This window comes from Ambystoma mexicanum, chromosome 13, assembly GCF_040938575.1.
Source record: "Ambystoma mexicanum isolate Mex_15411 chromosome 13, UKY_AmexF1_1, whole genome shotgun sequence".
Taxonomy (NCBI): domain Eukaryota; kingdom Metazoa; phylum Chordata; class Amphibia; order Caudata; family Ambystomatidae; genus Ambystoma; species Ambystoma mexicanum.
In genome coordinates this window covers 89,005,225-89,020,612 of record NC_090938.1, presented here as the reverse complement: position 1 = coordinate 89,020,612, position 15,388 = coordinate 89,005,225, and the positions used below count along the sequence as shown (strand labels likewise).

At 42.8% G+C, this 15,388-nt stretch overlaps 1 protein-coding gene across 2 annotated transcripts in view; it reads right to left on the bottom strand.

The window, feature by feature from the left end:
* The window catches only part of LOC138520916 (cytochrome P450 2A6-like), a 368,045-nt gene that overhangs the window by 87,515 nt on the left and 265,142 nt on the right, over positions 1 to 15,388 (bottom strand). For both annotated transcript variants that reach the window (XM_069633343.1, XM_069633344.1), the window contains exons 5-6: positions 12,679 to 12,855; positions 11,465 to 11,606 (exon numbers count right to left, since the gene is read on the bottom strand). In XM_069633343.1, the coding sequence (XP_069489444.1) occupies positions 11,465 to 11,606; positions 12,679 to 12,855 (319 nt within the window). The remainder of the gene's footprint in view (positions 1 to 11,464; positions 11,607 to 12,678; positions 12,856 to 15,388) is intronic.

The following is a 15,388-nucleotide window of genomic DNA, read 5'->3' as shown; positions in this document are numbered from 1 at the left end:
AGTGTTCTTAGACACTTTCAATTTACCACCGAACAATACGGACAGCGTCTTCAGGACACCCCCTACGAACATTTCAGAACACCGCGAGAGTTCTAGGAACACTTTCAATTTGTCAATGAACAATATGGACAGCTTCCTCAGAACACCCCCATTTTGTTTATTTGCGAACATTTCAGGACACCGCGAGAGTTCTTAGAACACATTCAGCTTCCCACAGAACAATACGGACAGCGTCTTCAGGACACCCCCTATGAACATTTCAGGACACCGCGTGAGTTCTTAGAACACACCCCCATTTTGTTTATTTGCGAACATTTCAGAACACCGCGAGAGTTCTTAGAACACATTCAGCTTCCCACAGAACAATACGGACAGCGTCTTCAGGACACCCCCTACGAACATTTCAGGACACCGCGAGAGTTCTTAGAACACTTTCAGCTTGACAACGAACAATACGGACAGCGTCCTCAGAACACCCCCATTTTGTTTATTTGCGCACATGTTAGGACACCACGAGAGTTCTGAGAACACACCCCCATTTTCTCCATTTGCGAACATTTCAGGACACAGCAAGAGTTCTTATAACACATTCAGCTTGCCACAGAACAATACAGACAGCATCTTCAGGACACCCCCTACGAACATTTGAGGACACCACGTAAGTTCTTAGAACACCCCCCCATTTTGTTTATCTGCAAACATTTCAGGACACCGCGAGAGTTCTTAGAACACATTCACCTTGCCACAGAATAATACGGACAACGTCTTCAGGACATCCCCTACGAACATTTCAGGACACTGTGAGAGTTCTTAGAACACTTTCAACTTGACAACGAACAATACGGACAGCGTCCTCAGAACACCCCATTTTGTTTATTTGCGAACATTTCAGGACACCGCGAGAGTTCTTAGAACACATTCAGCTTGCCACAGAACAATACGGACAGTGTCTTCAGGATACCCCTACGAACATTTGAGGACACCGCGTGAGTTCTTAGAACACCCCCCCATTTTGTTTATCTGCGAACAATTCAGGACACCGCGAGAGTTCATAGAACACATTCAGCTTGCCACAGAACAATACGGACAGCATCTTCAGGACACCCCCTACGAACATTTGAGGACACCACGAGAGTTCTTATAACACTTTCAACTTGACAACGAACAATACGGACAGCGTCCTCAGAACACCCCCATTTTGTTTATTTGCGAACATTTCAGGACACCACGAGAGTTCTGAGAACACACCCCCATTTTCTTCATTTGCGAACATTTCAGGACGCCGCGAGAGTTCTTAGAACACATTCAGCTTGCCACAGAACAATACGGACAGCGTCTTCAGGTCACCCCCTACGAACATTTGAGGACACCACGTGAGTTCTTAGAACACCCCCCATTTTGTTTATCTGCAAAAATTTCAGTTCAGGACACCGCAAGAGTTCTTAGAACACATTCACCTTGCCACAGAACAATACGGACAACGTCTTTAAGACACCCCCTATGAACATTTCAGGACACCGTGAGAGTTCTTAGAACACTTTCAACTTGACAACGAACAATACGGACAGCGTCCTCAGAACACCCCCATTTTGTTTATTTGCAAACATTTCAGGACACTGCGAGAGTTCTTAGAACACATTCAGCTTGCCACAGAACAATACGGACAGCGTCTTCAGGACACCCCTACAAACATTTGAGGACACCGCGTGAGTTCTTAGAACACACCCCCATTTTGTTTATCTGCGAACATTTCAGGACGCCGCGAGAGTTCTTAGAACACATTCAGCTTGCCACAGAACAATACGGACAGCGTCTTCAGGACACACCTACGAACATTTGAGGACACCGTGTGAGTTCTTAGAACACAGCCCCATTTTGTTTATCTGCGAATATTTCAGAACGCCGCGAGAGTTCTTAGAACACATTCAGCTTGCCACAAAACAATATGGACAGCGTCTTCGGGACACCCCCTACGAACATTTGAGGACACCACGAGAGTTCTTAGAACACTTTCAACTTGACATTGAACAATACGGACAGCGTCCTCAGAACACCCCCATTTTGTTTATTTGCAAACATTTCAGAACACCACGAGAGTTCTGAGAACACACCCACATTTTCTTCATTTGCGAACATTTCAGGACACCGCAAGAGTTCTTAGAACACATTCAGCTTGCCACAGAACAATATGGACAGCATCTTCAGGACACCCCCTACGAACATTTGAGGACACCGCGTGAGTTCTTAGAACACACCCCCATTTTGTTTATCTGCAAACATTTCAGGACACCGCGAGAGTTCTTAGAACACATTCAGCTTGCCACAGAACAATACGGACAGCGTCTTCAGGACACCCCCTACGAACATTTGAGGACACCGTGTGAGTTCTTAGAACACACCCCCATTTTGTTTATCTGCGAACATTTCACGACACCGCGAGAGTTCTTAGAACACATTCACCTTGCCACAGAATAATACGGACAACGTCTTCAAGACACCACCTACGAACATTTAAGGACACCGCAAGAGTTCTTAAAACACTTTCAACTTGACAACGAACAATACGGACAGCGTCCTCAGAACACCCCCATTTTGTTTATTTGGGAACATTTCAGGACACCACGAGAGTTCTGAGAAAACCCCCCCATTTTCTTCATTTGCGAACATTTCAGGACACTGCGAGAGTTCTTAGAACACATTCAGCTTGCCACAGAACAATACGGACAGAGTCTTCAGGACACCCCCTATGAACATTTGAGGACACCGCGTGAGTTCTTAGAACACACCCCCATTTTGTTTATCTGGAAACATTTCAGGACACCGCAAGAGTTCTTAGAACACATTCAGCTTGCCACAGAACAATACGGACAGCGTCTTCAGGACACCCTCTACGAACATTTGAGGACACCACGTGAGTTCTTAGAACACCCCCCATTTTGTTTATTTGCGAACATTCCAGGACACCGCGAGAGTTCTTAGAACACTTTCAACTTGACAACGAACAATACAGACAGCGTCCTCAGAACACCCCCATTTTGTTTATTTCCGAACATTTCAGGACACCGCGAGAGTTCTTAGAACACTTTCAACTTGCCAGAGAACAATACGGACAGCGTCTTCAGGCACCCCCTACAAACATTTCAGGACACCGTGAGAGTTTTTAGAACACTTTCAACTTGACAACGAACAATACGGACAGTGTCCTCAGAACACCTCCATTTTGTTTATTTGCGAACATTTCAGGACACCGCGAGTGTTCTTGGAACAGTTTCAGCTTACTTGCGAACAAAACGGACACATATTGAGTCCTCAGAACACCACCCACTCAGTTTATTTAGAACATTTCAGAACACCCGTGATGTCCGCAGACAAATCGAACACAAAAAGAACGTCCACCACATAAAAAAGCACAACATTTCTCAAACCCTCCCATCCTCCCCAAACACTCACACTCAACAACACACTCTACTAAATACACATTTCGAACAAACTTTCACTGCGCTGTCCTCGGACGTCCGCGAATCCAAGATGGCGGGGCGCTACTGAAAATCTGACGCGCTTCACGCTTAACACCGTCCAATCAGCGAACACGGCATTATCCGCGGACATGACGTAAGCCACTCGGCCAATCAGGACACTGTCCGCGGAGCGAACAGGGAAGTGTGTCTGCGGACCGAACACAGATATCACAAATTTTTTGTACCTACTTTTTGGTCATTTTAAAAAAAAATACTGGACGGATTTTCACCAAATTTGCAAAAGCATGCTTTCGGGACCAAGCCGCTGCTCCTGGTCCAAATTTGGTGAAAATCCGTCCAGCGGTTTGGGCTGTAGGCGTGAGCAAAAAAATGTTCCCTTTCAGTCTATGGGAAAAAAGAAATTTTGGGACCCCCCCTATAACTTTTCCCCCCATGGACGAATCCTCACCAAACTTTGCAAGTTTGGTGAGGAATCGTCCGGGGGGGGGGGGCAAAGTTATAAGCCACCCAAAAAGTGCTCTTCCTATGGAAACACCAACTTAACCATAACTACATGGCCACTACCGTGGCCATGTAATATATTATATATATATATATATATATATATATATATATATATATATATATATATATATATATATATATATATATATATATATACATACATGTTGGTCCCTGGCAACGCTGAGGCGAGGCCCTCTCTGCCCCAGTGCTAAGTTTGTAAATTTGTGCATTTTCTTCCTTTCTTGTGCTCCCCTGTGCTGTGTTAGCTCCCTGCCTGCCCTTCCGTGTTGTTCACCTCTTGTCCTGCCCGCTCCCCGATTGGCTAATGATCTACATCCCAAACAGGAAACTAGTCCCTCGTTCAGCCACCTCCAGCGCGCCACTTTGGTCCCTGGTGATGCTGAGGTGAGGCCCCCTGCACCCAGTGCTAAGTTTGTAGATTTGTGGACTTTTTCTTTCTTGTGCACCCCGGCGCTGTGTTAGCTCCCTGCCAACCCTTCTGTATTGTTCGCCTCATGTCCCAACCCCTCCCCCGATTGGTACAGAGACACCCAATAATTGCATAAGGCTAGGGCAGCCCTCTTCCCATAGCAGCACCAGCAGCCAAGGGCCCAAGGCAAAGGGGAGGTCCTACAGGGACGGCTCCATACTGTGTCTGCAGGTGTCAGCAGGGGAAGCAGCCACCCACTAACATGAACCAAGCCTAAACTACCAACTATCCCTCCATCCCTCAGTGACACATAAACAGACCCACTGTACCCCCTCACCTAGCTTATTCTCCGCACTGAGCTCAAGGGAAAGGACCAGCAGTGCTCCCACCTCAATCCTAGGCTGCAGTGTCAAACTCCTACCGTTCTCTCTAACAACAGCTAACACTTCCCTGCTGCAACCGCATCAACAAGGTGGTTGCAAAGGCATAATTCCACCTGTGAACAAGCAGTGGCAATCGGCTGCAGTACCCAGAACTGCCAAACAACTGCTGTCAACCAGCACCTAGGGATAAGGTAGGCACAATTCTCGCACAATCACACTGGTACTATTAACCACTTTAGCATTCACCTCACCATACAACACTACCACCGGAAAGAAGTACACCAACCACTCACACCTACAACCGTCACTAGGAAATCCACTGTGAAGACAAACTATTTAAAAACCAATTGTATCGTGAAACCTAGGCCTCTCCCTCACTATACAAGATTTTCTGATCTAGGTGCTTTATTACTGTCTGCCATTCTGTGAAACCTAGGCCATTCTCCCATTATCTGGGTGTCTCAAATATAGGTGTAAATAATTACTGCCTGTCATTCTGTGAAACCTAGGCCTGTCTCCCGTTATCTAGGTGTCTCAAATATATGTGCAATAAATTGCTGCCTGCCACTCTGTGAAACCTAGGCCTCTCCCTCACTATACAAGATTCTCTAATCTAGGTGCTTTATTACTGTCTGCCATTCTGTGAAACCTAGGCCATTCTCCCATTATCTGGGTGTCTCAAATATCTGTGTAAATAATTACTGCCTGCCATTCTGTGAAACCTAGGCCTTTCTGCCGTTATCTAGGTGTCTCACATCTATGTGTAATGAATTACTGCCTGCCATTCTGTGAAACCTAGGTCATTCTCCTGTTATCTAGGTGTCTCATATCTAGGTGTTTTAATTGTTGTTTGCCATTCTGTGAAACCTAGGCATTTCTCCCAATATACAGGTGTCTCAAATCTAAGTGTAATTAATTACTACCTGCCATTCTGTGAAACCTAGGCCTTTCTCCTGTTATCTAGGTGTCTCATATCTATGTGTAACTAATTACTGCCTGCCATTCTGTGAAACCTAGGCCATTCTCCCATTATCTTGGTGTCTCATATATAGGTGTTTTAATTACTGTATGCCATTCTGTGAAACCTAGGCCTTTCTTCCATTATCTAGGTGTCTCATATATAGGTGTTTTAATTACTGTATGCCATTCTGTGAAACCTAGGCCTTTCTTCCATTATCTAGGTGTCTCAAATCTATGTGTAACTAATTACTGCCTGCCATTCTGTGAAACCTAGGCCATTCTCCCATTATCTCGGTGTCTCAAATCTATGTGTAATTAATTACTGCATGCCAATCTGTGAAACCTAGGCCTTTCTCCCATTATCTAAGTGTCTCAAATCTAGGTGTCTTTAATTACTTCCTGCCATTCTGGGAAACCTAGGCCTTTCTCCCGTTATCAAGGTATCTCAAAACTAGGTTTTTCTATTACTGCCTGCCATTCTGTGAAACCTATGCTTTTCTCCCATTATCGAGATGTCTCAAATTTAGGTTTTTAATTACTGCCTGCCATTCTGGGAAACCTAGGCCTTTCTCCTGTTATATAGGTGTCTCAAATCTAGGTGTTTTTAATTACTGTCTGCAAATTCTGTGAAACCTATGCCTTTCTCCCGTTATATAGGTGCCTAAAATCTAGATGTTTTAATTACTGCTTGCCATTCTGTGAAACCTATGTCCTTCTCCCACTCTCTAAGATCCCAAAGCTTTAAGAGTGTTATCTCACTGTAAACCACTTTGTGAAACCTAGGCTCCCTCATCATCAATAGGTATCTCAAATCTCGGTGTATTCTATCAGTACATGCCATCATTGAATCCTAGGACCCTCCCGTTACCCAAGAACACCCAGCAACCACTAAAATCTAGTAACTACAACCAGAGTCACTACCCAAGTTAACCTGGAACACATAGTCGTCCCATAACCAACTGCGCCACCCTTCCAATGCTTAGTACTCCCGTGAACAGTCCACCCATAGAAAGAGGAACACCCAAACCCAACTGACTAAGCGGACAGACACCCTCAAAGAGCATCCAGCCAGCACAACATAAGAGGATAAAAGTCAATATTATCCAAAGCACCAGGCACGACAGGTGGGCAACTGCCCCTGTAAACTCAATATCGAAACCAATTCCTACTACTGAGGATACAAAATTCCCTGACGCAGAATAGGACACCAGTAAAGAGGCCTGTAACATGGAACAACCACAACAGATGCATAAATTCACCCACCTCCAGTAGAAGCCGCCTCGAATACAGAACACACCCAAGAAAACTATACAACCAACAGAACAAACATCTTGAGAGAAAAATACCTATACCTTACACCGTACCTTGCAACAACTGGAGATCCTCGACACTTCAACGCCACTGACATGTTCAGTCAAGCAAAGAATCTCCCTGAAGACCGGAAAAAAGATGAGACAATCCAAGAACAGAAAGGGATGATGTCAACCCCCTTACTCCGTATATCACAAGAACAGGAGGGCACTACTGACAACCACATCAAAACACAAAAGATGATGAAGCTGCGGAATTTATCAACCCAACTATCAATCTAACAGACCGATTGAACGACGAAGCGGCCTTCATGGAACCTCAACCAAACCGCGACAACACAGAAGCACTCCAACTGAACAACCACAAGTCAAAGCAGGGAACAACAAATAAACTGAACCACACTAAAGAAATCCACTGCAATCTAATCAACACTAGTTCAATGTCCACACATGCCACCGAAATCTACAACCACCTATGCGACAGAGGTACCGACATCCTATTCGTAACTCAAACATGGCTAGATGATAACTACAAAATCACTTTTAACAACTGCCTGCCTGAAAACTTCAAGTGCGTCCAAGCAAACAGGACAATCAAAAGAGGTGGGGGACTGGCAATAGCCTACAGGGAACACCTGGAAATTAAACTGGAAGACCACTAAACATTGAAAACTACAAATCTCTAATCCTTCGTCTATCAACAAACCCCAGAACAACCCTGAAATTCATACTGTTATACAGACCACCAACTTATGATGCAACCATCATAGTCGCCTTCACAGAAGCAATCACCAACCTAGACATCAAGCAGGATCACCTGATTATCCTCAATGACTTCAACATTTGGTTTGATGTAGAAACCAAAACCAGACAAAAATCACTAGCCAACCAACTAGAAACAATGAAATTACATCATCTCGTCAAAGGAGCAACCCACACGGCAGGACATACACTAGACACAATCTTCACCAACAAAAATCTCATTGACACAGCACCACCATTTCAGATCCTCTGGAGCGTCCACCTCATCATCCCATTTGTGATCATGCTGGCCGGCCACACCAATAATCAAGCAACAAGACAATCTGCCGACTATCATGAAATGAAAGTGGAGAACCATCAAAAATTGCAACTTAACTGAACTACTGCAAAACAGGAAAGCACCAGCAACAACTATATACTAAGTTGACCTGGACAAAAAAATAGGATTACTTCACAACTGGATCACTACAACAATAGACGACATCGCCAAAGAAAAACCTTTCACCCCATCACCCAAAAGAGCAACAGCTAAATGGTTTACCCCGCTACTCTGGGCCATGGAAAGGAAAAACCAAAAACTTGAAATAGAATGGAGGATCAAAAGCGACTGTGCGAAGAAATTCTATTTCCAACAACATATCCGCTCATACAAAAAGGAAATACAAAAATCAAAAAGGAAATACTTCAACAACAGAATCATCAAAGCACCAAATACCCAAAAAGAACTCTTTAAAATCATAAATTAAATTAAAAAAACTCTGGCTGCAACAACGCTTCAATAACATCGAAGAGACTATGCAAAGACCTTGCAGACTATTTCAAAAACAAAATCATCACCATCTACCAGTCCATACAAAGCAGACCATGTGACCACAATATGCAACCCAACCACCTGTACCGAGAAACGCCCGACCAAAATCTGAAGCTTCCCCCAAATATTTGCGGAGACATTCGTCAAATTGGTAAACCAAAGCAACAAAACAGGCTCCCCCACAAATCCCTGCCCCCAGACATATACAAATCAATCCTCTCACAAGGAACACCCATGGATTACTACAGAAACCTCTTCATCCACTCAATCTCAACAGGGAAAGTGCCACAATCCTTCAAATCAGAATACATCAAGCGGCTCCTCAAGAACACAGCATGAAACGTGGAGGGCCTCTCCAATTACAGACCTATCTCCAACATCCCGTACCCAGCAAAATTACTCAAAACATACATCTATAGAATAAGCCAAGAATTGATAGAAGAACATCACCTATTGGACCAGGCACAAGTAGGTTTTAGACCAATGAGAGGAATGGAATGGACACAGACTCAGACAAAAGTATCACTCTTATACTTCTAGATCTCTCTGCGGTATTCAACACAGTTATCCATGATACTCTCATTAGGCGATTGGAAGAAATTGGAATCACTGACCGAGCCTTACTATGGATTAAATCCTTCCTAACAAAACGAACAGAAACCATATGGATCAAACCTTTCAAATCCAACCCAAGAGACTCCTCATGTGGAGTACCACAAGGATCACCCTTCTCCCCGTTATTATTCAACATTTACCTGGCTCAACTAATAAAGATCATTAAAAGACACAGCCTCACTTGCTACAACTACGCTGACGACAGACATATAGTCTACAAAACGCAAGACACACAAGAAGAAAACACATCCATAAAGAGCTGCCTTCATGAAATCTATAGCTGGATGAACTCGAACTACCTCAAACTCAACCCAGGCAAAACAGAAATAATGATCATCTCTGAAAATGGAGAAAACAATCACTTCATCCCCTGGACAACAGAACTCAGTGCAACCCAAGCCCCATCAATGATAGTGAAAAACCTGGGAGTCTTGATGGACAACAAACTAACTCTAGAGCCACAAGTAAACACTCCAATCAAGAAATGCTTCTTTCTCCTGTGACCAGAAAAGAGGATCCTACCATTCCTCTCATTCGCCAACAAAACACTCACCGTCATTGCTCTCATCTTGTCCAGAGTAGACTACACCAACAGCCTATATTTAGGAATGCCAGAACAACGTCTAAAAAAACTCCAATACATACAAAATGCGGCAGCCAGACTGCTCCTCAAACTGCCGCAAAGAGAACACATCACACCAGCATTGAAAACACTACACTGAATACCAATAAAACAGCAAATAAAGTTCAAATCACTGTGCATAAAGCACAGAGCATTCCATAGCTAAGGCACAGAGTTCCTAAGAGAGAAAATAAAACACCCATCAAGTCCACTGAGATCTAGCAGCAACGTCCGTTTGGAAACAAAACCCTACAACAAAAGACAATTTGGAGGATCCTCTTTCTCTCACCGTGCCCTAAAAACCTGGAATGAGCTACCAAAAGAATATTTGTAACATGAGAGATCACTGTCTATTCAGAAAGCTACTCAAATCTTTACTATTTTCCCCATAAGTAGAATGCATGCCTATGAGGGCACGTACGCAGCTGAAACAATACTCAGGGAGGGAACCAATCCTCCCTATCTCTCTAAGCTAGCTTTCATAAACAGTGGGAGGGGGAAGAACAATCTATGACTTATCACTATACCAATTGAAAGATAGATAAGTTAGAATCACACTAAAGAACGATTATGGAGAGATTAGGAGGGAAAGGTAAGAATGATATGTCAACACACCTTAGCTGACAAAGCAAACATAGGCAGCGATGCACCACCGACAGGGAAACAAATATGATGGGAGGGGATGAATGTAAAATATGCAGCACCAATACCCGAGCGGAGGACAATGCATGCCTCAACATGGTAGACAAAGGCCCAAAATGGCACAGATGGAAACTTGCCATACAATCACACATAACAATTAGACGAACAGACTAAAATGCCAACTCCATCGGACAATCACATACGTGGAACAAGAAATACAAAGAATAAGAGCCAAAACCCACTGACCCAAAAGCTAAATGTTCTGCATACATACGTCAAACAAAAACCCACACAACCACCTCTCCTCACAGCAAACTGCACCACAACACAACAACAAACAAACAACACATAAATCGCACCAACAGCATATGAGGACTCACATCGATTCAATATTCACACCCAAGCTCAACGCACAGTGAAAACCGAATTGAAGCTGCCAACAGGACACCACCTCTCTCACTTTTCTACTCCCTCTCCACACTACTAACCCCCACCCCTCCTTTTCTGTTTCCAGATGCCCCAGAGCACCAGGGGACCAATTCTGTTGATGACAGTGCGCGGTACACATACCATTAACATTAACATATGTAATAGGGATAAGAAGATTGACCCTGACGCCTCTTGAGAATAGTGTTGTATGACTCTCAAAGTCTTATGCTAAGGGATAGGAGTTTGTGCGCTGTGTAAACCCAAGCACACTGACAGCTATTTATGATTGCCAGAAAGATTCAAACTGACGAATAATGATTTTTGATCACAACCTCAAATTATTGATTGACATTATGGTACCCCACACTTATCCTATTAAATTTGGAAATCATCAAAGTTTTGAAATGGAAAATGGAGATTGTGCAATAATGTAATGGTTATAGTGAATTAACTTTGAAGGCTTAATGGAAATATTAATGGGAGTGCGCTTTTGCCAGGTGGTCAGTGTAACACATACCTTCGATTTCAGGGTACTTGAGGAAGATGAGTAGAGCATGCCTTATTGTTATACTGACTGTTTCTGTACCCGCTAAGAACAGACCAAGAATGGTGATGACCAGATTCTTCATGAAGTACTCCGTAGAAGGGTTTTCTTTTTCCTTGATTTTAAACAAACATCAGTTATTTAAATTTTATGTAAAGTAAACACTATATGCTAATTTTACAGAACTACAACACCCATTTTCACCATTCTGATAGATACAATCCACTGACCAACCAAATTGGATGTAAGCAAGTGCACTGATTATTGCACGCAGCTGATAGCTGGAGATGAGGTATCCTCAACATAATGGGCTAAGAAGAGGATGAATGTGCACTAGTGGTAACATCAGTGGCCTGCATATTTAGAATATGTGTTGGCCGATCTCTTCACACTCTATATCGAATTTTTCAAATCTGAAATTTAAAAAAAAGGGTTTGGCATAGCCCCATGAACACTGCTGAATTTCAATATTCTATCGTGCAAAGGTCAACATTTTTAAAGGTTAGAGGTATCCCTTTTTCTAATGCAGGAACTCATATAGACCTAATGACCCTGAATGTTTGAAAATGAGTAGTAGTTGATGGAGAATTCCTAAATGATGGTAAGAATTATAATTTAATGGAAAAATGGTTTATGTGAAATTCAAAATAAATCAAATCAAATTAATTAATTCAAAATAAATCAAATTCATTAATGACAACAAATAAAAGATGCATAGTACTACATTAGCTCTTCTGACCTTTCTCTCTCCCCTTACCTTTCTCTCTCTTCCTGAAGAAAAATCCCTGGGAGCATGTGAATTTACTGTACTCGCAACAGTAGATTAGCAGGAACCCACAAATCACTTTTGAGAAAGTTTATCTGGGCTTCATTTGGGATGCCAATGTTAAGGGTTTTACAAACACTAGAGAAAATTATATATTTATCAAACATACACATATTCCCGTCCCAGTACATAGAAACCTTAGCTCACACAATTCGATACTACTTCAGAGAACTCATTTTAAATATTAGCAAGTTTACATCAGTAATATAGTTAAATTAAATCTTGGCAACACCTTGATCCCGTTTCACCATGACGATGACAATAGCTAGACCCGCTGCGCTACTTTCACTGTGATTTTAACAACATCAAGTTTTTTTCATAGTTTCAATTTACCATTGCAAAAAATTCCAGAAAATATTACCTTTTCCATTTTGATGAGGAAATGGTCAATAAAGTCACGAGGAGCACTCGGATCAAATGTCTTTTGATTAATTTCTACTCTTCTTTCAGTAAATTTTTCAATATTTCTCAGGGCTTGACATGCTTTTTGGTGTGGTCCAGGTAAATGATCCATGATATTTGTGAACATGGTGTAAAGCTATTAAAAGTGAAATGAAATACATGCAGTAAACACAATGAGTTTGTAAGAGCACATCAGCAATTATGGCTTTGCATTTGGACTTCATATAAGGTCTTACTATAAATTAAGTCACCATTTTGGAAATGCATTTTATACATTTGGCAAAGTGATAGAGCTGCTTATGTACCAGGTGATGTATATGTAAAAGAAGAACTGTTAAAAGCAATCCAGCAATTGGACCTGAAAGGAGCACTATTCTCCCTTCCTCTTTAGAAAACATAGATTGTTAAAATAAGAAATTCACTGGGTGCACACAGAAAAGGACAGAGGGTAATTGCTGAACAGTGTACACCATCAAATAGACTGCATGGGTGTATCTGACCTGTACGATGGTAAAACAAGGTTTACCTTGGTCCACGTTTTATAAACATTAGGTACCTATAATGAGAACTTCATTTAATTGCAATGGATCAAATGCCTAACTGACAAACTGTAAAGGGAAACCTCCTGAGGATTCATTCTGCCCAATATGTACCGACCGTTAAGAGAGGCTGATGCCCTTCCTTTTTTGCCCCATCTACAAAAAAATCTATTAACAAATTATTTGTTCCTACTTGGAGGGCATAAAACATAAGGCAGTGTACAGTGGGCCCATTATTTTCTTTTCAGTGCGGTCCCTAAAGCAGTTTATAGAGTGGTCAATCAGGCTGTGGAATTCTTTTTTTTTAATTGTCCATTTTGATGACTCCCAGGGTATTGTCACTGTTGTCATGGAGTAGGCCCCTTTTCATGAAGCCGCAGAGATGAGGTTGCTACCCGATAATCCTCCTGCGGGTGGTATTTAGTGGGTGGATATCCTAGGGAGGGAAATCCTTCATTGGACTAGTGGCGATGGCACTGGGAGATCGTGATATTCACTTAACCCTTTGGTGTCCCCACTCTCCTTGCCCTCACTCAGGCCTCATATGTATGGAGCAATGAGAGATGCTGGTGCCCTTCATTTTTTGTTCCATCGATACAACATCTAGAAAGAAGTTATTAGTTCCTATTTGAAGGGCATAAAACATAAGACAGTGTACAGTGGCCCTATTATTTATTTTTAGGTGTGGTCCCTTAAGCAGTTTGTACAGTGGTCAATCAGGCTGTGGAAAACAATATTAAATGTGCATTTAGGTGCTGACTTCTACCAAAAGAGCACTCCCTACTTCCCTCAATGCAGGGCTGGATGAGACCCGCCCACTGACTCCAGATATTGACACCCCTTCAGCTGATGTTAGGAGCAACCCACCAGCCCTCTTCCAAAAGCCAGATTTGGCTGAAGAAGATTGTGGTGGGGATGGGTATAATATAAAATGGATTTAGGGAGGGCTGCAGGGGGCCTCACCCTGCATATATACGGGGTGAAAAAGGGGTTGAAATATAAAACTGCTGCATTTTAGCGGGTCACAGTAAAATGGTTGCAGTAATCACATAGATCCATGCAGAACATGACAAAGGATATCCTCTGTTGCCTAAGATCTCTAACCTTCATATCAATGTCAGTTACTGCATACCACCACTGGGCTCAAAGCCCAATTCCTCCCACAATGCTACTCTGAAGAATTTTGAAACTAGCCACCCTGTGGGTTGATCTACTGAGCACCCGCTCCCTTGTTAAGCATGCGGTTGGAATGCATGACTACACCATTGACTGCAACCTAGACCTCCTTGCAGTTAGTGCAACATGGCTTCACTAGGCAGCCACACACGTTGCCACTCTGGCTATCCCAGAGGGCTGCAATCTACTGAGGACTGACCATGTTGGGGATAAGTGGGGGGATTGGTACTCGTTTTCAAAAACACTCTTAATGTCCACATCTCCAAGACCCTGCCTGTTTATATTTGCAAGATTCTCCTTGTCAAACTTGGCTTAGACTGTCACACATATATAAGACTCCTGGTCCTGTATAGGCCCCTGTCTAAAATGCCCAACTTTGAGGAGCAACTTATAGCATGCTGCAATGAGCTACTTAAACCTTCAGGCCATCTCGTGCTCATGGGTGACTTTGATCTCTGGGCCTCCAACGACCAGGATTCTAATGCTCCATCCCTTTACCACTGACTCCAAGCGTTAGGCCTCAACCAACATGTGACCACCACCACTCACCAGAGCGATAATATCCTGATTGGATTTTGATGTTTTACACCAAAATATCTCCCATGATGGTCAATACATGTCCATGGTCCGACCATTTTATAATTTCTTTTGATTTACCATTAACTTTGTACTTGTCCAACACACCCAGGCTTCCTAAGAATATGAGGCTAGCCAGAAATGTGAGGAATATAATGCCTGACTCATTGGCAGATACTGTCAACCCCCACCTTCACAAAGTGTCCCACTTGGGGATGCTGACTATCTCGTAGCCTCTTTTCAACACACAATTGGGAAAGCAGTAAACACACCTGCCCTGCTACAAGAAAAACCTATAAAAGATCAAAACAGATGAAACATCTGGTTTAACTCATCATCAAAGCCAGAAAACACAAACAAGCTATTGAAAGGATGTGG